The sequence below is a fragment of the Hyla sarda genome, chromosome 1 (genome assembly GCF_029499605.1).
Source record: "Hyla sarda isolate aHylSar1 chromosome 1, aHylSar1.hap1, whole genome shotgun sequence".
In the NCBI taxonomy this organism is placed as follows: Eukaryota; Metazoa; Chordata; class Amphibia; order Anura; family Hylidae; genus Hyla; species Hyla sarda.
Window position 1 is genome coordinate 272,744,963 of NC_079189.1, and position 24,505 is coordinate 272,769,467.

At 43.8% G+C, this 24,505-nt stretch overlaps 1 protein-coding gene across 1 annotated transcript in view; it reads left to right on the top strand.

The window, feature by feature from the left end:
* The window catches only part of ATP8B3 (ATPase phospholipid transporting 8B3), a 1,029,241-nt gene that overhangs the window by 431,339 nt on the left and 573,397 nt on the right, over nt 1-24,505 (top strand). Inside the window, exon 12 of the mRNA XM_056572418.1 lies at nt 54-106. Within this exon, the coding sequence (XP_056428393.1) occupies nt 54-106 (53 nt within the window). The remainder of the gene's footprint in view (nt 1-53; nt 107-24,505) is intronic.

A 24,505-nucleotide genomic window follows, 5' to 3' on the forward strand; every position in this document is an offset into this window, starting at 1 on the left:
TTGGAATGGAAGGGAGAGAAATATTCATTAGATAATGACTGTATCCTCCTAAGGGGGTGCAAAATTCGTAACACTAAATATTGCTATGGACTGGTCATTTATGCTGGTATGTATGTGATTAAATACAGTATATAGCACATTGTTATACATGTATAAGGCGCATGTTTGAAATGTGTTTAAATGAATGTTTAGTAGGGATGCACCGGAAGGGTAAAGTTTGGGCCGAAGCCGAAAATTTAGGCTGTGCTTGGCTGAAAACGGAAAATACATTACCTTTATTTAACTTTAATTTTTTTTTTACACTTTATTAGTCCCCTTAGGGGACTTTTAGGAGCAATCATTAGATTCCTCATACAGATCTTCCATAGAACTTCAGTGATCTGTGAGATCTGTGCTCATTTGGGTGAGCCTACTTCAGCCAGGCTCTATCAAATGTAGAGCCACGGACACCAATGATGCAGAGGTAAGCATTCCAGCTACCTCCACTACCTAGCGCTGTGGGGGGGGGGGGGGGGATCATTAGATTAATTACTGTTGAAACAGTTTGTGTCAAAGTCAACCAGTGTGATGTGCAGGGTAGAGCAAGATGACACATTGTATTCCCACACATACACACATTGAGTGTTGCAGATAAGAACTTACATAGATGCTCAGACTTGATGATTATACTTACATCTCTCACATCACATCCTTCCCTTTAGTCAGGGCCGGCGTTAGGGGGGCAACCCAGGCAATTGCCTAGGGCCCCCATCCCCCAGGGGCCCCCTGCTGGCTGCTCAGTATGGGGGGGGGGGCAAATGTTTTAAAGTGTTAAAGATAAGCATCCTGGTTGCGGTCACTTTAAAACGGCGGGTTTGCGGGCTGAGTGAATAATATGACGAGTGACGTGTCCTGCCGGGTCCTCTATGCGGCGTCAGGGACGTCACTCTTCATTTCCTGCAGCGCCGGTGTAGTGAAAAAAACTGTGTCGTGTGTCCGGCTGCAGGAAATGAGGAGTGATGTCCCTGACGCAGCATAGAGGACCCGGCAGGAGACGTCACTCGTCATATTATCCCCACAGCCCACAAGACCCACCACATTACCTGAGCCTGCGGAGCGTGGCCAGGTAAGTAAATGTGAAAAATAGAAAAAGTAGGGGAGGGGGGGAGAGGGGAACTATACTGCCAACCTGATGTGGGGGAACATACTGCCAACCTAATGGGGGGGGGGGGGACTGCAACCTAATGTGGGGGGAACATACTGCCAACCTAATGGGGGGGGAACTATACTGCCAGCCTAATGTGGGGGAACATACTGCACCTAATGTGGGGAAACTATACTGCCTACCTAATGGGGGGGAACTATACTGCCTACCTAATGGGGGGGGGGAACATACTGCCAACCTAATTTGGGGGGGACTGCAACCTAATGGGGGAACATACTGCCAACCTAATGGGGGGGAACTGCAACCTAATGTGGGGGAACATACTGCCTACCTAATGGGGGGGGACGACTGCAACCTAATGTGGGGGAACTATACTGCCAGCCTAATGTGTGGGGGAACATACTGCACCTAATGTGGGAAAACTATACTGCCTACCTAATGTGGGGGAACATACTGCCAACCTAATGGGGGGGAACTGCAACCTAATGTGGGGGAACATACTGCCTACCTAATGGGGGGGGACTGCAACCTAATGTGGAGGAACATATTGCACCTAATGTGGGGAAACTATACAGCCTACCTATTGTGGGGGAACTATACTGCCAACCTAATGGGGGGGGGGGGAACTGCAACCTAATGTGGGGGAACATACTGCCTACCTAATGGGGGGCTGCAACCTAATGGGGGGGCTGCAACCTAATGTGGGGGAGCATACTGCCTACCTAATGTGGGGAAACTATACTGCCTACCTAATGTGGGGAACATACTGCCCCTAATGTGGGTAAACTCTACTGCCTACCTAATGGGAGGAACATACTGCCAACCTAATGGGGGAGAACTGCAACCTAATGTTGGGGAACATACTGCCTACCTAATGTGGGGGAACATACTGCCTACCTAATGTGGGGGAACACATTGCCAACCTAATGTGGGGGATCTATACTGTCTACCTAATGTGGGGGAACATACTGCCAACTTAATGTGGGGGAACTATACTGCCAACCTAATGTGGGGGAACTACTGCCAACCTAATGTGGGGGAACTATACTGCCAACCTAATGTGGGGGAACTACAACCTAATGTGGGAGGGAACTATACTGCCAACCTAATGTGGGGGGAACTATATTGCAAACCTAATATGGGGGAACTATACTGCCAACCTAATTAGGGGGAACTGCAACCTAATGTGGGGGAACTATACTGCCAACCTAATGTGCGGGAACTATACTGTCTACCTAATGTGGGGGAACTATACTGTGTACCTAATGGGGGGGAACATACTGCCAACTTAATGTGGGGGAACTATACTGCCAACCTAATGTCGGGGAACTATACTGACAACCTAATGTGGGGGAAATATACTGTCTACCTAATGTGGGGAACTACAACCTAATGTGGGGGAACATACTGCCAACCTAATGTGGGGGAACTACAACCTAATGTGGGGGGAACTATACTGCCAACCTAATGTGGGGGAACTATACTGCCAACATAATGTGGGGGAACTATACTGCTTATCTAATGTGGGGGAACTATACAAAAATATAAAATTGTACTATTCTGATCCCTATAACTCTCTTTTATTTTTCTGTATAAAGGGGATGTATGAGGTCATTTTTTTGCGCTGTGATTTGTAGTTTTTATTGGTACCATTTTTGTTTTGATGGGACTTTTCAATTGCTTTTTTAGATATTTTTTATGGTATTTGAAGTGACCAAAAATGTGTAAATCTGGTTAGTGCACTAATAGGACTTTTGGGACCCCTTTTTTTTTATTTTGCCTAGGGCCACGCTTAGCCTAAAACCGGCCCTACCTTTAATACATCCAGTTGGCATTTTCATATAGGCACATTTATGTTTTTCAGATTTCTAAACAATAGTCGTCTCTTACAATTTATGTGTATGCCTTAATTCCTGCTTCCCAGAGCTTGTATACCTTGCGCTTGGGTCTCATTAAAGGGGTAATCCACTGGATTTTTTTAAAAATCAACTGGTACCAGAAAGTTAAACAGATTTGTTTCTTCTATTTAAAAATCTTAATCCTCCCAGTACATATCAGCTGCTGTATACTACAGAGGAAGTCCTTTTCTTTTTGAATTTCCTTTCTGTCAGACCACAGTGCTCTCTGCTGACACCTCTGTTTATTTTAGGAACTGTCCAGAGTAGGAGCAAATCCTCATAGAAAAAAGGTGTGCTCTGCACTAGGACACAATCACCTACAGCAATCAATCAAAGCTTAGCTTTCAATTTATCAGAGCAAGTCAAGACAGCTGGGTGGTTGTTGCTTTGGGCAGATAAAGCTGCTTTTGTCTCAAACAGTCTTTAGTCTAGCTTTTTTTTTTTTTACAATAGCTTTTCCCCTTTTCAGATTTTGCCTTGCTTGGCTCTCCACCACCATACTGACATGACTCTATAAAAAAAAATAAAAAAAAGATAAAATCAGATGTGTACCACATACATTTTTGTAAAGTACAAGTGCAGTTTTTAAGTAACTGCTCAATTCCTCGCTAAGACCTGGCTCACACCTACCAGCTGCAGTGCCGTGCAAGAAAAAAGTGTTGACTGTTGTACAACATGTCACAGGGTAAAATGATCGACTGAAAAGTGAAAGATTCAACTCGCAACTCTACTGTTCTCTGTATGACCTAAATACTGCCACACATGGCGCTCCTGAATATAATACTGACGGAAATTTTACTTTTGGTTTTGTCCAAAGGACTACCTTTATCCCTATTAATTTGTATTGGTGTCTTAAACCAGTACAAATAAATGCGGGGAGAGCAGATACCGCCTCTGGCCGATTCCCTGTACCTGCTGGAGTACACCCATTGAGTGCCATTGCCTTAGCCCCTTAAGGACACAGCACGTTTTAGCCTTGAGGACACAGACAATTTTCATTTTTGTGTTCTCATGTTTTCATTCTCGCCTTTTGTGTGTGTAAATTTTGTGTGTAAAGGGAAAGTATGCAGTTAATAAATCCGTGCCTACTATAGATGTCACTCCAAGGTACCCCATATCGCGACATCAGGAGGAAATGCTCTATCAGAATGAACGGAAAAAAAAAGACACAAAAAAAAAAGATGTAAATTCTTTGATACATGTCCCCCAATGACCCCAAACACACCTCCAGGCTGTGTAAGGGCTATTTGACCAAGAAGGAGAGTGATGGGGTGCTGCGCCAGATGACCTGGCCTCCACAGTCACCAGACCTGAACCCAATGAAGGCAAAAGGGCCAACAAGTGCTAAGCATATCTGGGAACTCCTTCAAGACTGTTGGAAGACCATTTCAGGTGACTACCTCTTGAAGCTCATCAAGAGAATGCAAAGAGTGTGCAAAGCAGTAATCAAAGCAAAAGGTAGCTACTTTGAAGAACCTAGAATATGACATATTTTCAGTTGTTTCACACTTTTTTTGTTATGTCTATAATTCCACATGTGTTAATTCATAGTTTTGATGCCTTCAGTGTGAATCTACAATTTTCATAGTCATGAAAATAAAGAAAACTCTGAATGAGAAGGTGCGTCCAAACTTTTGGTCTGTACTGTTTGTGTGTGTGTGTGTGTGTGTGTATATATATATATATATATATATATATGTTTATATTACATAAACAAACATATTATATATATATATATACACACACACACACACACACACACACACACATATATATATATATATATATATATATATATGTACACACACACATACTTAAATCCACTACAACTGTGCACAGTGGTAAAGTACTGAGCTGTGCATAATCTCATGTAACATAAAGGTCATAGGTCACATGACCTGGCCGCCATCTTGGTTTTTGTGCCAATATTTGCACAATATTCAAAAATCTTATTCTCTGGAACCGCTAAAGCTACAGATGTTTAACCTCTTCAGGACATAGGGCGTATGGATACGCCCTGCATCCCGAGTCCTTAAGGACCGAGGGCGTATCCATACGCCCGTGGGAATTCCGGCCCCCACTGCTAGCCGGTTGGGGACCGGAGCCGGATGCCTGCTGAAATCGTTCAGCAGGCATCCCGGCATATCGCCCAGGGGGGTCATTATGTCCCCCCATGTCGGTGATCGCCGCAGATAGCTGGACAATTCAGTCCAGCGATCTGCGGCGATTCCGGGTCAATCGGGTCTCCAGTGACCCGGTGACCCGGAATTACTGGCTGTTCGGGGCCGTCTCTGATGGCCCCGAACAGCCAGAGCCTGCAGGCACTGGTGCCACCTCACGATCGCCCTGATTCGTCGGCCGGATTACCGGACGACCAATCAGGGCGCCTGCTGCAGGTGTCACTCCCGCACCCGCTCCGCCCCTCTTCCGGAGGACGTGAGCGGGTGCGGGACGTGCACCCTGGGTGCTGGGGACCCCGATCACCGGCATCCCTGTTGGGATCGGGGCCCCAGGAGCAGCGGCGGCGGCGGGACTGACCTCACGCGGCTGGATCGTTGGAGGTGAGTGACAGCCTCCTGCTGTTGCTTAGCAACAGCTCCCAGCATGCAAAATGGGCATGCTGGGACTTATGGTTTTGCAACAGCTGGAGGCACATTTTTTTCTATGGAAAAGTGTACCTTCAGCTGTTGTATAACTACAACTCCCAGCTTGCACAAACAGCTAAAGTGCATGCTGGGAGTTGTAGTGGTGCATCTGCTGGTTGCATAACTACAACTCCCAGCATGCCCGTTGGCTGTCGGTGACTGCTGAGAGGTGTAGTTTTGCAACAGCTGAAGGCACACTGGTTGTGAAACTCAGAGTTATTTTTTTACCTAACTCAGACCGGTGTGCCTCCAGCTGTTGCAAACTACAGCTCTCAGCAGTCACCATACACCATGCACCGTACATGCTGGGAGTTGTAGTTTTGCAACAGCTGGAGGCACACTGGTTGTGAAACACTGAGTTAGGTCACAAACTCAGTGATACATAACCAGTGTGCCTACAGTTATTGCAAAACTACAACTCTCAGCAGTCACCGACAGCCAACGAGCATGCTGGGAGTTGTAGTTATGCAACAGCTGGATGTCACCCCCCCCCCCCCCCCAATGTGAACGTACAGGGTACACTCACATGGGCGGAGGATTACAGTAAGTCTGGCTGAAAGTTTGAGCTGCCGCAAACTTTCTGCTGCAGCTCAAACTGCCAGCGAGAAACTACTGTGAACCCCCGCCTGTGCGACTGTACCCTAAAAACACTACACTAGCACAAAAAATAAAATAAAAAGTAAAAAACACTACGTATACACATACCCCTACACAGCCACCCTCCCCACCCCAATAAAAATGTTTCCAGAACGGAGTCTCCAGCTGTTGCAAAACAACTCCCAGTATTGCCAGATAGCCACTGACTGTCCAGGCATGCTGGGAGTTTTGCAACAGCTGGAGGCACCCTGTTTGGGAATCACTGGCGTAGAATTCCCCTATGTCCACCCCTATGCAAGTCCCTAATTTAGGCCTCAAATGCGCATGGCGCTCTCACTTTGGAGCCCTGTCGTATTTCAAGGCAACAGTTTAGGGTCACATATGGGGTATCGCCGTACTCGGGAGAAATTGTGTTACAAATTTTGGGGGGTATTTTCTGCTTTTACCCTTTTTAAAAATGTAAAATTTTTGGGAAAACAAGCATTTTAGGTAAAAAAAAATTTTTTTTTTTTACATATGCAAAAATCGTGAAACACCTGTGGGGTATAAAGGTTCACTTAACCCCTTGTTACGTTCCCCGAGGGGTCTAGTTTCCAAAATAGTATGCCATGTGGTTTTTTTTTTGCTGTCCTGGCACCATAGGGGCTTCCTAAATGCGGCATGCCCCCAGAGAAAAATTTGCTTTCAAAAAGCCAAATGTGTATCCTTCTCTTCCGAGACCTGTAGTGCGCCAGCAGAGCACTTTTCACCCCCATATGGGGTGTTTTCTTAATCAGGAGAAATTGGGCTTCAAATTTTTAGGGGTATTTTCTGCTATTACCCTTTTTAAAAATTAAAAAATTTTGGGAAAACAAGCATTTTAGGTAAAAATATATATATTTTTTTTTTACATTTGCAAAAGTCGTGAAACACCTGTGGGGTATTAAGGTTCACTTTATCCCATGTTACATTCCCATGTTACATTCCCATGCCATGTGTTTTTTTTTTTGCTGTTCTGGCACCATAAGGGCTTCCTAAATGCAACATGCCCCCCAAAAACCATTTCAGAAAAACGTACTCTCCAAAATCCCCTTGTCGCTCCTTCGCTTCTGAGCCCTCTACTGCGCCCGCCAAACACTTTACATAGACATATGAGGTATGTCCTTACTCGAGAGAAATTGGGCTACAAACACAAGTAAAAATTTTGTCCTTTTACCCCTTGTAAAAATTCCAAAATTGGGTCTACAAGAACATGCGAGTGTAAAAAATGAAGATTGTGAATTTTCTCCTTCACTTTGCTGCTATTCGTGTGAAACACCTAAAGGGTTAAAACACTTACTGAAAGTCATTTTGAATACTTTGGGGGGTGTAGTTTTTATAAAGGGGTCATTTATGGGGTATTTCTAATATGAAGACTCTTCAAATCCACTTCAAAACTGAACTGGTCCCTGAAAAATAGCGAGTTTGAAAATTTTGTGAAAAATCGGAAAATTGCTGCGGAACTTTAAAGCCCTCTGGTGTCTTACAAAAGTAAAAACTCATAAATTTTATGATGCAAACATAAAGTAGACATATTGTATATGTGAACAAAAAAAAATGTATTCGTAATATCCATTTTCCTTACAAGCAAAAAGCTTCAAAGTTAGAAAAATGCAAAATTTTCTAATTTTTCATCAAATTTACGGATTTTTCACCAAGAAAGGATGCAAGTATCGACAAAAATTTACCACTATGTTAAAGTAGAATATGTCACGAAAAAACAATCTCGGAATCAGAATGATAACTAAAAGCATCCCAGAGTTATTAATGTTTAAAGTGACAGTGGTCAGATGTGCAAAAAACGCTCCGGTCCTTAAGGCCAAAATGGGGTTAAATCCTGTAGGTCCTGAAGGGGTTAAATTGCTGTATGTAGTTACACTGTTGTCCTGAGTCAGATTTGTCCATTACAAGTCTATTGGTCACATGGTGTGGCTGCCATATTTTATTGCACAATATTTTAAAAACATCTTCTCTGAAACTGTTTGTTAGAATAACATATAATTTGGCACACATGCTCATGATTACCTTCTGTACCAAGGTTGTTAAAGACTGTTAATTTGCATATTCAATATGGCCACCGCAAGTCAATAACAATTAGATAGCATAAATAATGATATGCAAGTTTGTTAAATATGTGAAATATGTACACTGTTAATCTAAAAGTTATGTTTCTTTGCACAATAGTAGATTACTCACTTTCTGTACCACAATTGATCACCAGGTTTACAATAAAAGAAAAAAGGTTGCAGACCTAAAGGTATATACTTACTATATGTGGAATGGATCACTAGGTTTTTAATAAAAGTATATAGTGGTTAAAATGGGATATATGTGTAATGGAATAGAATGTGCAGACTAGTTATATATATAAAACTAAAAAATGTTTATTGATTACTTAGTTACATAAATGTCTCAGCAGGGCCCTTGCTAGAGACCAGTATTAAAAAACTAAACAATATTAAAACAATGATGTAAGATAAAATAAAATAATAGTTTAGAGCAGCCACCTCTGTATAACTTGGATTATATTTGGTCAAGTCCAGTCGTTTCTGTTATCTGGTTTGTATTATCAGCAGTCTTAGAATAACAGTAGCAATAGGTGTTGGAGTCCAGGAAATATTGTAACAAGTATGGATCCAGAGATACTGTAGCAAGTAATGATTGTTGGTGCTACTGCACCACTCACTGCTTCCCCGGAGCGCTCGCGGCGTGCCACGAGCGCTGCTCCCATGTCATCGGAGGGGACGTGATCTGAGGCACAGGACGTGCCCGCTCTCAGATGGCGTCTCATGTCACTCACCGGCCCCGTCCTCCTGCTCAGTCCCGGCACGCGCGGTCCCGCTCTCTAGGGCGCGCGCCAGGTCTCTCAGATTTAACCTCTTCAGGACGCAGGGCGTACGCCCTGCATTCCGAGTCCTTAAGGACGCAGGGCGTATCCATACGCCCGTGGGAAATCCGGTCCCCACCACTAGCCGGTTGGGAACCGGAGCCGGATGCCTGCTGAAATCGTTCATCAAGTCATCAGGACCCCCCATGTCGGCGATCGCAGCACATCGCTCATCAATTCAGATGAGCGATGTGCTGCAATTCCGTTCCCCGCCGCTCGCCGGGCGGGGATCGGAGCCGGATGTCTGCTGATTTCTATCAGCAGACATCCCGGCAGTATGCCGGAGGAGGTCCGGAGGACCTCCTATACCGGCTATCGCTGCAGGACGCCGGTAACTACTAAACGGCGTTCTGCAGCGGTTCTGGGTCATCAGGGTCACGTTTGACCCTGTGACCCGGATATAGATGGTGACTGGTGGTGTAGTATACACCACCAATCACCATCCATGCTGTACTGGGGGCTGGCATTGTGGCCACCCCCCTCAGTACAGTTGTGATTGGGTGGCCAAAGTGGTCACACCAATCACAATGTAATGGGAGGGGATTGGGTGGGCTAGGAGCATGTTGCTCCGTTCTGCCCGCCATTTCAGAGAGATCTGGTGTGCAGGACGGAGCCCGTGCTGCCCACCATCCCCTCAGTTAAAAAAAAGTGCCCCTTGCCCCCTTTCTGTGGCCCCTTGGCACAGAAATCCCCAGGGATAGCTTTAGATTTAGGTAGGGACAGGCTAGGGTTAAAAAAAAAAAAAAAAAAGTTTTTAAATTTTTTTTTTCAGCGTACCTCAGTGGGTGTCCGTGAATCCGTAGCTTCTTTAGCTGCGTGACCCCGGCCCTGCTGGGTCGCTGCGGTCTGCCGCCAGCCTTTTTTTTTGGCGCAGATCTTATTTTTTTTTTTCCTAAGTATGTGTGCGGACCCTCTTAGTTATAAAAGAGCGGTCCGCTACCGTTTGTTAAAGCCCACCCGCCGCTGATCAGTCTCGTAGTACTGATCAGCGTTTTTTTTTTTTTGGTGTCGGCGCTTTTTTTCGCGTTTTCTAGCACTTTTTTGCACCCATAGACGGTCCGTGCCACCAGTAGCAGGCGTGTACTGTGTGGCCGGACCTTACCTGTGTGTGTGCGGCGTGCCTCACCGCTGTCAGTGATTTATCACTGATCAGCGTTTTTTTTGTGGTAAAGGCACTTTTTTCGGTTAACGCGTATTTTTTTTTTGCACCCATAGGCGGTCCGTGCCACCAGTAGCAGGCGTGTACTGTGTGGCCGGACCTTACCTGTGTGTGCGGCGTGCCTCACCGCTGTCAGTGATTTATCACTGATCAGCGTTTTTTTTTGTGGTAAAGGCACTTTTTTCGGTTAACGCGTATTTTTTTTTTGCACCCATAGGCGGTCCGTGCCACCAGTAGCAGGCGTGTACTGTGTGGACGGACCGTACCTGTGTGTGCAGCCTGTCCCACCGCTGTCAGTGATTTATCACTGATCAGCGTTTTTTTTTTGGGTTCAGGCAGGTGCTTTTTTTCGGGGTTAAGCGTTTTTTTAAATTTTATTTTTCGGGTTTTTTGTGTGGGGGCTGTGTACAAGCCACCAGCCACTGTTCTGGGCTGAGTGGCCGGATCCCCCACTGACTTCTGCGCCCCCTGCCGCCACAAGCGCTAATCAGTGCGCACACCACTGATTGGAGAAACACTTTTTTTGGTGCAGGGCTTTTTTGCGCTAGAAGTCCCTTTTTTGTTTTTTAAAAAAAGTCCCCTTTTTATTTTTTTTCTGTTAGGGCGGGTTAGTTTAGTTAGGTTAGGTTAGGCAGGGTCAGGGCGGGTTAGGGTGGTAGTATCGCACCACACCACACACAGCACATACACCAATAAAGTTTTCCCCCCCGCACACACACATACCCGTATCCCCATTAGAGTAGGGAAATGGCCCACAGAGCGTTTTAGGCGGAGGAGGTATATGCCATAATTGCCTCCGACACCGAGAGGGGCTCAGAGGACGATGAAGATCCCACCTTCCTTATTTCATCGTCCTCCTTATCATCTAGTTCTGATGATGAGCCACCAAGGCGGCGGAGACGCTATTGATGAGTCTCTCATCAGCTTTAAGGGGAGACTCAGCTTCCGGCAATACATCCCGACCAAGCGAGTGCGGTATGGCGTGAAGATGTATAAACTTTGCGAGAGTACCTCCGGGTACACTTGCAAGTTTATGGTGTATGAGGCACGAGATTCCCGCATTGAACCCCCAGATTGTTCTCCCACCCTGGGTGTTAGTGGGAAAATCGTTTGGGGCCTTTTGCACCCATTGCTAGATATTAACCACCTTTACATGGATAACTTTTATACTAGTATCCCTCTCTTCACATCCCTCGCCGCCAGATCCACGGTCGCTTGTGGGACAGTCCAGAAGAATCAAAGAGGCCTTCCTTCCTATCCCCTGCAGACTCCTATCCCCCGGGGTGAGTCCCGTGCCTTTTCCCATGAGAACCTGTTGTTGGTCCGGTATAAGGACAAGAGGGATGTCCTTATGCTCACCACAATTCATGGGAATGGCAGCACCCCTGTCCCTGTGCGAGGTACCGTGGGACCGGTCCTCAAGCCTGATTGTATTCTGGACTACAATCGGTATATGGGGGGAGTTGATCTTTCTGATCAAGTCCTCAAGCCATATAATGCCATGCAGAAAACACGCGTATGGTACAAAAAAGTTGCGGTCTACATGGTACAGGTTGCCATGTACAACGCTTTTGTACTGTACAAGTACGCTGGCAACACAGGGACATACCTGCAGTTCCAAGAGGAAGTTCTAAAGGCCCTCATCTTTGGTGACCGCCAAAGAGCGGGTCAGAGCACCTCTGGAACTTCAGGTCCCCGGATCGTCCCCGGCCAACACTTTCCAGGTGTGATCCCCCACACTGGAAAGAAGGGACGATCTCAGAAGAAATGCAGAGTGTGTCGCAAGAGGGGGATTCGGAAGGACACCACCACTCAATGCGACACTTGCCCCGATCATTCGGGCCTCTGCATAGGCTGCTTCAGGGAGTATCACACTTCCATGGAGTACTAAATTTTCCATCCTTTGCCCTAATTTTCATTCCCCAAAATTTGACTCCAATGTACCAGTCCAGAGTACATTGTCTTCAGCTTTAAGGGGAGACTCAGCTTCCGGCAATACATCCCGACCAAGCGAGTGCGGTATGGCGTGAAGATGTATAAACTTTGCGAGAGTACCTCCGGGTACACTTGCAAGTTTATGGTGTATGAGGCATCCCGACCAAGCGAGTGCGGTACTAATTTTCATTCCCCAAAATTTGACTCCAATGTACCAGTCCAGAGTACATTGTCTTCCAAATTTTATACCAATCCCCCCCCCCCCAAAAAAAAGACAAAAAACACCTTTTTCCCAATACCCCCAATATCTTTTTTATTTCTTCCCCCTAAAAAATGGGTCATGGGACACAGAGTCAACAGCATTGGAGGTTTGCAGTTGCCTCAAATGTGCAACGCTCTCTCCCCACCTGAGCGGGTTGCGCATTTGAGGTAACAGAATAGGGATGGCCCCACACATCCCCATCCCCTTCAGAGTATAGGGTTTGGGACGGGCATCCTTTTTACTTTTGGCTGTACTCTGGGTCATCATTCTGGGAAAATAATTGGCATATCAGTACTAAAATTGCAATTTTCTTCCCCCCCCCATAGTATACTTCATCCATTCTGTTCCAAATCTCCACTTCACCCTATACACCTTCCCTAGGGGGTGTACTGTTTGTAGTATTCTCACATGTGGGTGTTCCTTTCTTGTGTTTTCCTCTGAATGTATGTAACTGTTAGGTCCGTAACAAACATCCGCCTCAAATGCGAAGAGTTCTCGCTGAGCTCTGTCGTATTTCCAGGCGACAATTCGGAGTCACATGTTAGTTGTTTCCAGAAAAATGAAGCAGAGCATAGGTTGAAAATTGCAATTTTCAAAAGCTACCCTTCATCCATTCCTGGAAAATAAATTTAGGAAACACCCATGCGTTCAAATTGTCCTCTTTAGCCGTATACCCATTCCTCAGGGTGGGTACTTTCTGTAATGGTGTCACATGTGGGTGTTTAATTTTTGTATTTTCCTCAGAATGTATGTAACCGTCAGCTACTGATATGCCAAAGGCCACAAATACAAAGTGACCTCTATGACTTATGAGCACCCGTCCAGCATGTTACCCCATATGTGGATGTATTTTTATAGTCAGGGGGAAAAGCCCTCCAAAATTTGTAACCCAATTCCTCATATTACCCCTTGTGAAAATGTAAAAAATTGGGTAACCCCAGCATTTTACTGTAAAAAATGTCTATTTTTTCAATTTATGGCCCACTTTTCAAAAAACCTGTGAGGTGTTATTTCCCGCTGTACCCCTTGTTATGTTCATTGAGGGGTGTAGTTTCTAAAATGGTGTCTTTTTTTTTTCTGTTGGGGGCTTTATAAATGCACATGACCCCCGACTTCAATTTCAACAAAATTTTCACTTCTTCTATTCTGAGCATTGTAGTGCGTCCACAGAGCAATTTACATCCACATATGGGGTATTTTTTTTCTCAGACAAAATTGTTCTTCAAATTTTGGGGGCCTTTTGCCCTATTACCCAATGTGAAAATGAAACATTTGGGGTAACACTATCAATATAGTGCAAACAAATCAAATTTTTCACTTTTATGGCCCACTGTTCAAAAAACCTGTGAGGTGTAAGTACTCACTGTAACACTGTTACATTCCCCGAGGGGTCTAGTTTCCAAAATGGTATGCCATGTGTTTTTTTTTTTTTTTTTTTTGCTGTCCTGGCACCATAGGGGCTTCCTAAATGCGGCATGCCCCCAGAGCAAAATTTGTAACTCCTTCTCTTCTGAGACCTGTAGTGCGCCAGCAGAGCACTTTTCACCCTAATATGGGGTGTTTTCTGAATCGTGAGAAATTGGGCTTCAAATTTTGGGGGGTATTTTCTGCTTTAACCCTTTGTAAAAATGTAAAGTTTTTGAGAAACCAAGCATTTTAGGTAAAAAATATATTTTTTTTTACATATGCAAAAGTCGTGAAACCCCTGTGGGGTATTAAGGTTCACTTTACCCCTTGTTACATTCCCCAAGGGGTCTAGTTTCCAAAATGGTATGCCATGTGTTTTAGTTTTTTTTGCTGGCCTGGCACCATAGGGGCTTCCTAAATGCGGCATGCCCCCAGAGCAAAATTTGCTTCCAAAAAGCCAAATGTGACTCCTTCTCTTCTGAGACCTGTAGTGCGCCAGCAGAGCACTTTTCTCCCCCATATGGGGTGTTTTCTGAATCCGGAGAAATTGGGCTTCAAATTTTGGGGGATATTTTCTGCTTTAACCCTTTGTAAAAATGTAAAATTTTTGAGAAACCAAGCATTTTAGGTAAAATATATATATATTTTTTTTTATATATGCAAAAGTCGTGAAACCCCTGTGGGGTATTAAGGTTCACTTTACCCCTTGTTACGTTCCCCAAGGGGTCTAGTTTTCAAAATGGTATGATATGTTTTTTTTTTGCTGTTTTGACACCCTAAGGGCTTCCTAAAGGTGACATGCCCCCCCCCAAAACTATTTCAGAAAAATGTTCTCTCCAAAATCCCCTTGTCGCTCTTTCCCTTCTGAGCCCTCTACTGCGCCCGCTGAACAATTAACTAACATATACATATGTGCTTACTCGAGAGAAATTGGGCTACAAATATAAGTATAAATTTTCTCCTTTTACCCCTTGCAAAAATTGGGTCTACAAGAACATGCGAGTGTAAAAAATGAAAATTTTGAGTTTTCTCCTTCACTTTGCTGCTATTCCTGTGAAACACCTAAATGGTTAAAACACTTACTGAATGTCATTTTGAACACTTTGGGGGGGTGCAGTTTTTATAATGGGGTCATTTACGGGGTATTTCTAATATGAAGACCCTTCAAATCCACTTCAAACCTGAACTGGTCCCTGAAAAATATTGAATTTGAAAATTTTGTGAAAAATTTGAAAATTACTGCTGAACTTTGAAGCCCTCTGGTGTCTTCCAAAAGTAAAAACACGTCAATTTTATGATGCAAACATAAAGTAGACATATTGTATATGTGATCCAGAAAAATATATATATTTTGAATATCCATTTTCCTTACAAGCAGAGAGCTTCAAAGTTAGAAAAATGCAAAATTTTCATTTTTTTCATCAAATTTGGGGATTTTTCACCAAGAAAGGATGCAAGTTACCACTAAATTTTACCACTATGTTAAAGTAGAATATGTCACGAAAAAACAATCTCGGAATCAGATTGATAACTAAAAGCATTCCAGAGTTATTAATGTTTAAAATGACAGTGGTCAGAATTGCAAAAAAGGGCTCAGTCCTTAACCCCTTAAGGACACATGACGTACTGGAACGTCATGTGTCCACTCCCGATCTATAACGCGGGGCCACGGCGTGGCCCCGCGTCATAGCGGGTCGGGCCCGGCCTCTAACAACGGCCGGGACCCGTGGCTAATAGCGCGCGGCATTGATCGCTGTGCCGCGCGCTATTAACCCTTTAGACGCGGCGTTCAAAGTTGAACGCCGCGTCTAAAGTGAAACCGAAAGCATCCCGGCTAGCTCAGTGGGCTGTTCGGGATAGCCGCGGTGAAATCGCGGCATCCCGAACAGCTGACAGGACAGCGGGAGGGCCCCTACCTGCCTCCTCGCTGTCCGATCGCCGAATGACTGCTCAGTGCCTGAGATCCAGGCATGAGCAGTCATCCGGCAGAATCGTTGATCACTGGTTTCTTATGAGAAACCAGTGATCAACATAGAAGATCAGTGTGTGCAGTGTTATAGGTCCCTATGGGACCTATAACACTGCAAAAAAAAAGTGAAAAAAAAAAGTGAATAAAGATCATTTAACTCCTCCCCTATTAAAAGTTTGAATCACCCCCCTTTTCCAATAAAAAAAAAAAACACAGTGTAAATAAAAATAAACATATGTGGTATCACCGCGTGCGGAAATGTCCGAATTATAAAAATATATCATTAATTAAACCGCTCGGTCAATGGCGTGCGCGTAAAAAAATTCCAAAGTCCAAAATAGTGCATTTTTGGTCAGTTTTTATATCATTTAAAAATGAATAAAAAGTGATCAATAAGTCCTATCAATGCAAAAATGGTACCGTTAAAAACTTCAGATCACGGCGCAAAAAATGTGCCCTCATACCGCCCCATACACGGGAAAATAAAAAAGTTATAGGGGTCAGAAGATGACAATTTTCCTGCATGTAGTTATGATTTTTTCCAGAAGTCCGACAAAATCAAACCTATATAAGTAGGGTATCATTTTAATCGTATGGACCTACAGAATACATATCAGGTGTCATTTTTACCGAAAAATGTACTACGTAGAAACGGAAGCCCCCAAAAGTTACAAAACAGCGTTTTTTTTTTTCAATTTTGTCGCACAATGATTTTTTTTCCCGCTTCACCATAGATTTTTGGGCAAAATGACTGACGTCATTACAAAGTAGAATTGGTGGCGCAAAAAATAAGCCATCATATGGATTTTTAGGTGTAAATTTGAAAGAGTTATGATTTTTTAAAGGCAAGGAGCAAAAAACGAAAATGCAAAAACGGAAAAACCTCCGGTCCTTAAGGGGTTAAGGTGAAAAAGGGCTCAGTCCTTAAGGGGTTAAGGGGTGCCTGGCTCAATTAGTTCCAAGCACTCCCTACACCATAAAAACCCACTTCCCCTTCCTGTCCCTGCCGGATCTTGTTGCCTTGTGCCAGTGAAAGCGTTCCCGTGTGTCCTTTGCCTGTGCATCCAGACCCTTGCCATTGCCCTTGACTACGAACGGTTGCTGCCTGCCCTGACCTTCTGCTACGTCTGACCTTGCCTTTTGCCTAGTCCTTCTGTACCGCGCCTGACTCAGCAGTCAGGGAGGTTGAGTCGCTATCGGGTGGAACGACCTGGGGGTTACCTGCCGCTGCAAGTCCATCACGCTTTGTGACGGGCTCTGGTGAAAACCAGTAATCCCCTTAGATTCCGTTCCCCTGGTAAGGCCCACGCCATCACCTCACTGACATAGAGGATCCACTACCTGTGTTTAAACCGCATACTTCTCCGGATCCTGACACCCACCACCATACACTATCCCCACTTTATTGATTCTACCTAGTCTGTTTATGATTATTACAGACTTTGATCAGCTTCAGCTATTGCCTATGATGATACCGTTTTATACGTGTTTTTTTTCTTTAATAAGTCACGTTTTTCTCCTGAACTCTAGAACAGCGATATTTGCTGGAATCCATCCCACTTATTCCCTTTCATCCATCCCTTTTCTCTACCTCCTTTTTTTTTACTTCCCTCTTAATTCTAATTGAACCAATATAGTTGTGTATAAATATAGCACAATAACTCTCATTAAGGAATACAGCAACTGAAGAAAGGAACAGAAGACTCCTTAAAAGCATATGGCCTTTATTTGACCCCCTGCCACCACTAACAGTTGATGCAGACTTCACAACAAGACTGAATATCTAAGTAAACCGTTGACACACAGCAGCGCCGACTCACATCAGCGTCTCATAAAAGCATGTCGGCATCTGACACGCGGACCTGCCCGGCTCATCAACCAGTCCCCCTCAGCACTCGCAGCACGGGAGGGCTTGTCTATTGGACGGCTGCCTATGCCAGCTTGCAGCATTGATGGTGGTAGAGCCACAATATCTACAGCAACTCACAGGATCACAGGTGAGCGGGACAAAGTCCCTTTGAATGTTTGCTCTTTTGCTTTTCCAACCCCATCTGGAACATAGACCTCTTTTCCCACAGGGAATCTATGCACGGCACAGAGTGCATACATCACTCTACATTGTAGTGTCCTAGGATATATCTTTTCCAACAGGATCATCACAGTAAAAAGGATTTTTTTTCATTCATCCACCCAACTTTCCCATGGGGTAACCAAGATTATTTATTTTTCTTCTACAATAGAACTGCATATTTCCTTTTTTATCACCACTTCATGCTTTTTCTATTTTTATCAGATTTTTATGCTATCTAGTGTTTTGTATTTTATTGGTCACTTGCTGAGTACCCGGTGCTGCACGGTTTTTCCTACCTTATCTTTGTGGGGAAGGAAAAGCAACAAAGGAGGAAGCTTTTGTCCTCATATCCCATCCCTAAATCCTGACCCCATATCCCCTCCTCATATCCCGACCCCAAATCCCCTCCTCATATTTTGTTCTCATATGCCATCCCTATATCGTGTCCTTATATCCCAACCTCATATCCCGTCCCTATATCCTGTCCTTATATCCCGACCTCATATCCCGTCCCTATATCCCAACCTCATATCCCGTCCCCATATCCCGACCTCATATCCGGTCCCCATATCTAATCCTCATTTCTTATCCTCATATCCCATCCTCATAACCCCTCCTCAGGTGGGGCTGCGTTGTGGTAAAGATATTGTAAGCTGAAACTAAAAGAGGTGTGGCTTAAAAGGTGGGCGTGTCTTTGTGAGATGGGACATGGTGGGAGGGTGTGGCTTACCAGCCTGACTGACGCATTCACCAGAAGAAGCTATACACCAGGAGTCCTATACACTAGCACCCTGTTTAAGCCAGTACATGTTCGGGCCGTCTGAAGTTTGTTAGAGAGCATTTGGATGATCCAGAAGAGGATTGGGAGAATGCCATATGGTCAGATGAAACCAAAGTAGAACTTTGTGGTAAAAACTCAATTTGTCATGTTTGGAGGAGAACAAATGCTGAGTTGCATCCAACACCATACTTACTATGAAGCATGGAGGTGGAAAAATCATGCTTTTGGGCTGTTTTTCTGCAAAATGACCAGGACGACTGATCCTTGTGAAGGACAGAATGAATGGGGCCATGTATTGTGAGATTTTGAGTTAAAACCTCCTTGCATCAGTAAGGGCATTTAAGATAAAATGTGGCTGGGTCTTTCAGCATGACAATGATCCCAAACATCCAGCCCGGGCAACAAAGGAGTGGCTTTGTAAGAAGCATTTCAAGGTCCTTTAGTGGCCTAGCCAGTCTCCAGTCCCGGAGGAAGTGGGGAGGGAGTAGAAGGGGAGCAATGTGGAAGAGACATGGGAACAGCTCAAGGTAGTAGCTGCGGGACAAGGGGGGGGGGAGGGTAAAGAAGGTGAAAGGCTTGGCTAAGTTAAGAGAAAGAGAGATGGAGAGTAGCAGAGAGAGGGGGGGGGGGTGTAATCAGGTGGGGAGAAACAAATTGAGAAAACAGAGAGAATGCAACGTAGAGCAGCAAACAATAACCCAGTTCAAACAATAGTGGCCAGTTCAGAAGGCTATTCAACAACAGCTGAGTGCAGATGCAAAAGACCAATTGAAACATACGGTGATGAATTATAACACAATAAGGTAGTGTAAACAACACATAACATATTGGCATATAGGTGCACAGGAAATACAACCTATGCCTACAAAAACTAGATTTTAACAACTTCAAAAGAAAAAATTGAGAAACTAGACAGGACGGAATTTTTCCATAATCAAACACAACCACAGACAACAGAAAATACAGTCCGTCTAATTCTGCCTTTTAATCAAAACTATAAGAAATTAAGACAAATCTGCTAAAAAAAATTGGCACCTACTATTACAAGATAGATATCTAGGAACACTATTACCCAATAAACCACAGATTGTGTTTTCCAAAACACCTAATTTAGGCATACAAGTCACCCCAACCATTCGTAACAAACAAGAAGCTAATTCTAAAACATGGTAATTCCATTGGTGTGTACTCCTGTTGCAAAACCAGAATATTCTCTAAAGAAACTGAAAAAATCTCTTCTACATCCAACAACTTTCAATGGGAAATCAAACAATTACTGACCTGCAATTCTAAAGGCGTTATTTACGTCATTATGTGCCCGTGCCTTAAACAGTATATTGGAAGGACTAAACGTCCACAAAAAATTAGAATAGCCGAACATTTGTATAATATAAAGAAATGTAATGACAAACACTCATTATCATCTCACTTTCTCACACATCACAACGCAGACCCATCAAAACTAATGTTTGCGGCAATACAATCCATTAAGAGAAATTGGAGAGGAGTGAATTTCATAATACAGATGTCGAGAGCAGAGGCCAGAAAAAATTACAAATTCGGTAGCCTAGAACCCAGAGGTCTCAATGCCGAACTAGAACTTTTTGGTTTCTTGTAAATAGGATTTGCATATACTCCGTAGAAATTTTTGATATTTACTCTTATTTTTTATTTTATTTTTAACCTTTTTTATTCATTCGCTAATTATTATACGTATTGATTTTTCTATATTAACCCTTTTAGATACACACTGAGTGTCCATAGAAATATGTGACATTTTTAACAGATTGTACTTTCCTAATTTTTATAAGAACCTTGATAAATAAATTTTAATACATGTTTACAAACCCTAATAGATGTTTGCAACCGTTAATTATTTATCATACAACTATTATTGTTAACCCCTTAAAGGGGTATTCCGCCCCTAGACATCTTATCCCCTATCCAAAGGATAGGGGATAAGATGTCAGATCGCCGCGGTCCCGCTGCTGGGGACCCCCGGTATTGCTCTGTGCGTAATGACGGGCAATACGGGGGACGGAGCAGCGTGACGTCATGGCGCCGCCCCTCGTGACATCACGGCCCGTCCCCTTAATGCAAGTCTATGGGAGGGGGCGTGACAACCGCCACGCCCCCTCCCATAGACTTGTATTGAAAGGGGTGGGCCGTGACATCATGAGGGGCGGAGCCGTGATGTAACGATGCTCCGGCTCCTGTACCGCCCATCATTACGTGCAGAGCGAACTCGCTTTGTGCTGTAATGATAGCGCGGTGCCGCAGCGGGGATCCCAGGGGTCCCCAGCAGCGGGACCGCGGCGATCTGACATCTTATCCCCTATGCTTTGGATAGGGGATAAGATGTCTAGAGGCGGAATACCCCTTTAAGGACCAAGCCCATTTTAACCTTAAGGACCAGGACAATTTTATTTTTGTTTTTCCTCCTCGCCTTCTAAAATCCATAACTCCTTTATGTTTCCATCTACAGACCCATATAAGGGCTTGTTTTTTGCGTGACCAATTGTACTTTGTTATGAAACCTCTCATTTTACCATAAAATGTACGGTGAACCCAAAAAAAAAATTTTGGGAGGAAATTTTTATGAAAATCACAATTTTGCACATTTTGGAGGGTTTTGTTTTCACACTATACACTTTACGGTAAAAATGTTCTTTATTCTGTGGGTCAATACGATTAAAATGATACCCATGGCTAGATACTTTTATATTTTTGTACTGCTTAAAAAAAATCAAACTTTTTGTACAAAATCAGTAATCTAAAATGGCCCTATTATGACCACCTATAACTTTTTCATTTTTCCATATATAGGGCGGTATGAGGGCTCATTGTTTGCGCCGTCATCTGTACTTTTAATCGATACCACATTTGCATATATAAAACTTTTAAATCATTTTTCTATAAATTTTTTTTATAAAATGTGACAAAAAAAGCTGCATTTTAAGAATTTTTTTTATTTTTTACGTTTATGCCATTCACCGTACGGGATAATTAACATAACATTTTGATAGTATGGACATTTATGCACGCGGCAATACCAAATATGTTTATAAAAAAAAAATTACGCTTTTTGGGGTAAAATGGGAAAAACTGACAATTTTCATTGGGGGAGGGGATTTTTCACTTTTTTTTACATTTTATTTTTAAAATTTTCAACTTTTTTTTACACTTTTTATGTCCCCATAGGGGACTATCTATAGCAATCCTTTGTTGCTAATACTGTTCAGTGCTATGTATACGACATAGCACCGATCAGTATTATCGGTGATCTTCTGCTCTGGTCTGCTCGATCTCAGACCAGAGCAGAATACCCTGGGAGACGGCTGGAGCCAGGTGAGGGGACCTCCAGCCGCCAAGCTGGATGATCGGATAGCCGCGGCAGCGCTGCGGGCGATCCGATCATCCATTCAAAGTACCGCACTGCCGCAGATGCCGTGATCTGTATTGATCACGGCATCTGAGGGGTTAATGGCGGACATCTGCACGATCGCGGATGTCGGCCATTACCGGCGGGTCCCCGGCTGCTGCTAGCAGCCGGAACCTGCCGTGTATGACGCGAGCACCGTTCCCATGCTCGCGGTCATACACAGGACATAAATGTACGACCTGGTGCGGGAAGTCCCGCCAAACCAGGACGTACATTTACGTCTGTGGTCGTTAAGGGGTTAATATTATCCACCATCAGGTCCATATTCTTCACCCACAATATTTATATTAAAAACTACATCTGGAGAGGCAAATATAGAAATCTATATCTAACACAGCATTCTACCATAATTTTTTTTTTGCAGTTTAACACCTCACAGACAACGCACAACATACTAATCACTGATTTTAGTAAATATCTTATATTTTTATTACAATTCACACTTTCAAATCCCTTCATCCCTATGTTCATTTGTTATCTCTTACTTCTATATCCATTTTTACTTATTTATCCATCTGCATCTGTATCTTTTCTTTATGTCTTACTACTTTTATCCATTACTGCTATCTACATTTTCCAGGTTTTGTTCAATGACAATACACCCATAGATGTTATCAAGTTCACAGAAATCCCATCCAGGGTTTACCTATTACCTTAATGATGTAATCACCTCACCTGTTATAAAACACCTTGATTTCCCTGTTATTCTTACTAAGACATTCAGTTCTCACTGCTATTGAAAAAGGGGACAAGGCTCCCTGAAACGCGTCTAGCCCGAGAACACTCTTATTCTCACCCCTACTTGTGGACACAAAGGAGAACTTTGAACCTAGGAATTTTCTGCACGGATCCCAAAATTCATCAGGAACCATTCCCCGCTCCGCTGGCTAGCTACAGCGAAGAAGCCGGTAAGAGGCACATAGTGCCACATCACAGCTCATTCGGAACCCTGCGCACTTGTTCCCGCGCCGCCGGGCACTAGCGAGGTTCCGAAGGATTACAAATTGTGAACTCTCTGTGTTATTGTGTCTAACATCATTGCGCTCAACCCCGCACATTGGTCCCCGCGCCGTCGGTGGTAGCGAGGTTCTGAGGATATTAAACAGAGCAACCAATTATACAACAGTAAACCCCCAGCTTTGAGACCACTTACACCTAGCCCTGTGCCGACAGGGTAAAGTGGGCTCAAAAAAGGGGGCCTCCCGCGCTGCAAAAATTCTGCCACCAAATAATTTCAACTGATATTATTACAATCCAGACACACAGCTGTCTTTGCAGATAAAACAATGACTTTATCAAGTGAATTTTAATTGTGGAAAGATTATACTAACTCCAGCACCTCCAGCACTTTAAGTGCTTAAATTGCCGAATGTACTATTTTCCCTGACCTGTCCCAAGGGGTAGCACCTAGTATTGCATGAACATTCTTATATGAGAAATACTGTATAAATATATTTACATTTATCTTTTAGCTTATTTTATAGCATGTTTATTTATAGACAGTATGAGGCAAGGGCCCTGCTGAAGACTGTGAATGTACCTATTAACCATAGTAACTCCCTAGGCAGACCTGCAAATAGAAAAGGGAGGGAGTTGAAGGATATACAAGCCTACGTGTTAGGCCAAGTCCATGTCAATGCGCTTGTGGGGTCATCTTGATAGACTTCTTGCGATTCTTCTGTGACTTCTGTGAACCCATCAGCTCCCATGGGGTAGGAGGGGTAATGACAGGCAGGTCAGTCAGGAACTTCCATATCACTTTAGCCCAAAGCTTTCTGGGCCGGGGTCAGGTTTTGGCAGTGCCTTTAAGGAATCTAGTACCTTCTACTGTAAAGGTGAGCCCAAACGGGAACAACCACCTGAAGGCAATGTCCTTTGAGCGTAGATGAATGGTGAGAGGTTGCAGCATCCCTCTTTTGGATAAGAAAAATGGCTATATCAGATCCTTCACACTGCAGAATCTGGGAGGACCTGGCTTTCTGGAGAATGTCATCATGAACAGTTGAGTTCAAGAAGTGGCAGATAACGTACCGAGGAGGTTCATGTGCTTTAGGTTTCACTCTGAGTGCACTGTGTGCTCTTTCAATCTGGATTTCCAGAGGGTAGTACACTGATGAACAATTGTTTAAATGGGCACTGTCAGATACAAAAACTTTTGGTATGTTGTAAAGCATGCAGAACCAATAGGTTTTGCAATTGCTTTCATTAGAACATTTTCTGTATGTCATACTGAAAAAGCCAGTCAAACAACTGCCCCCCTGCCTTCTTGGACACATACTAGTCCTGCTGT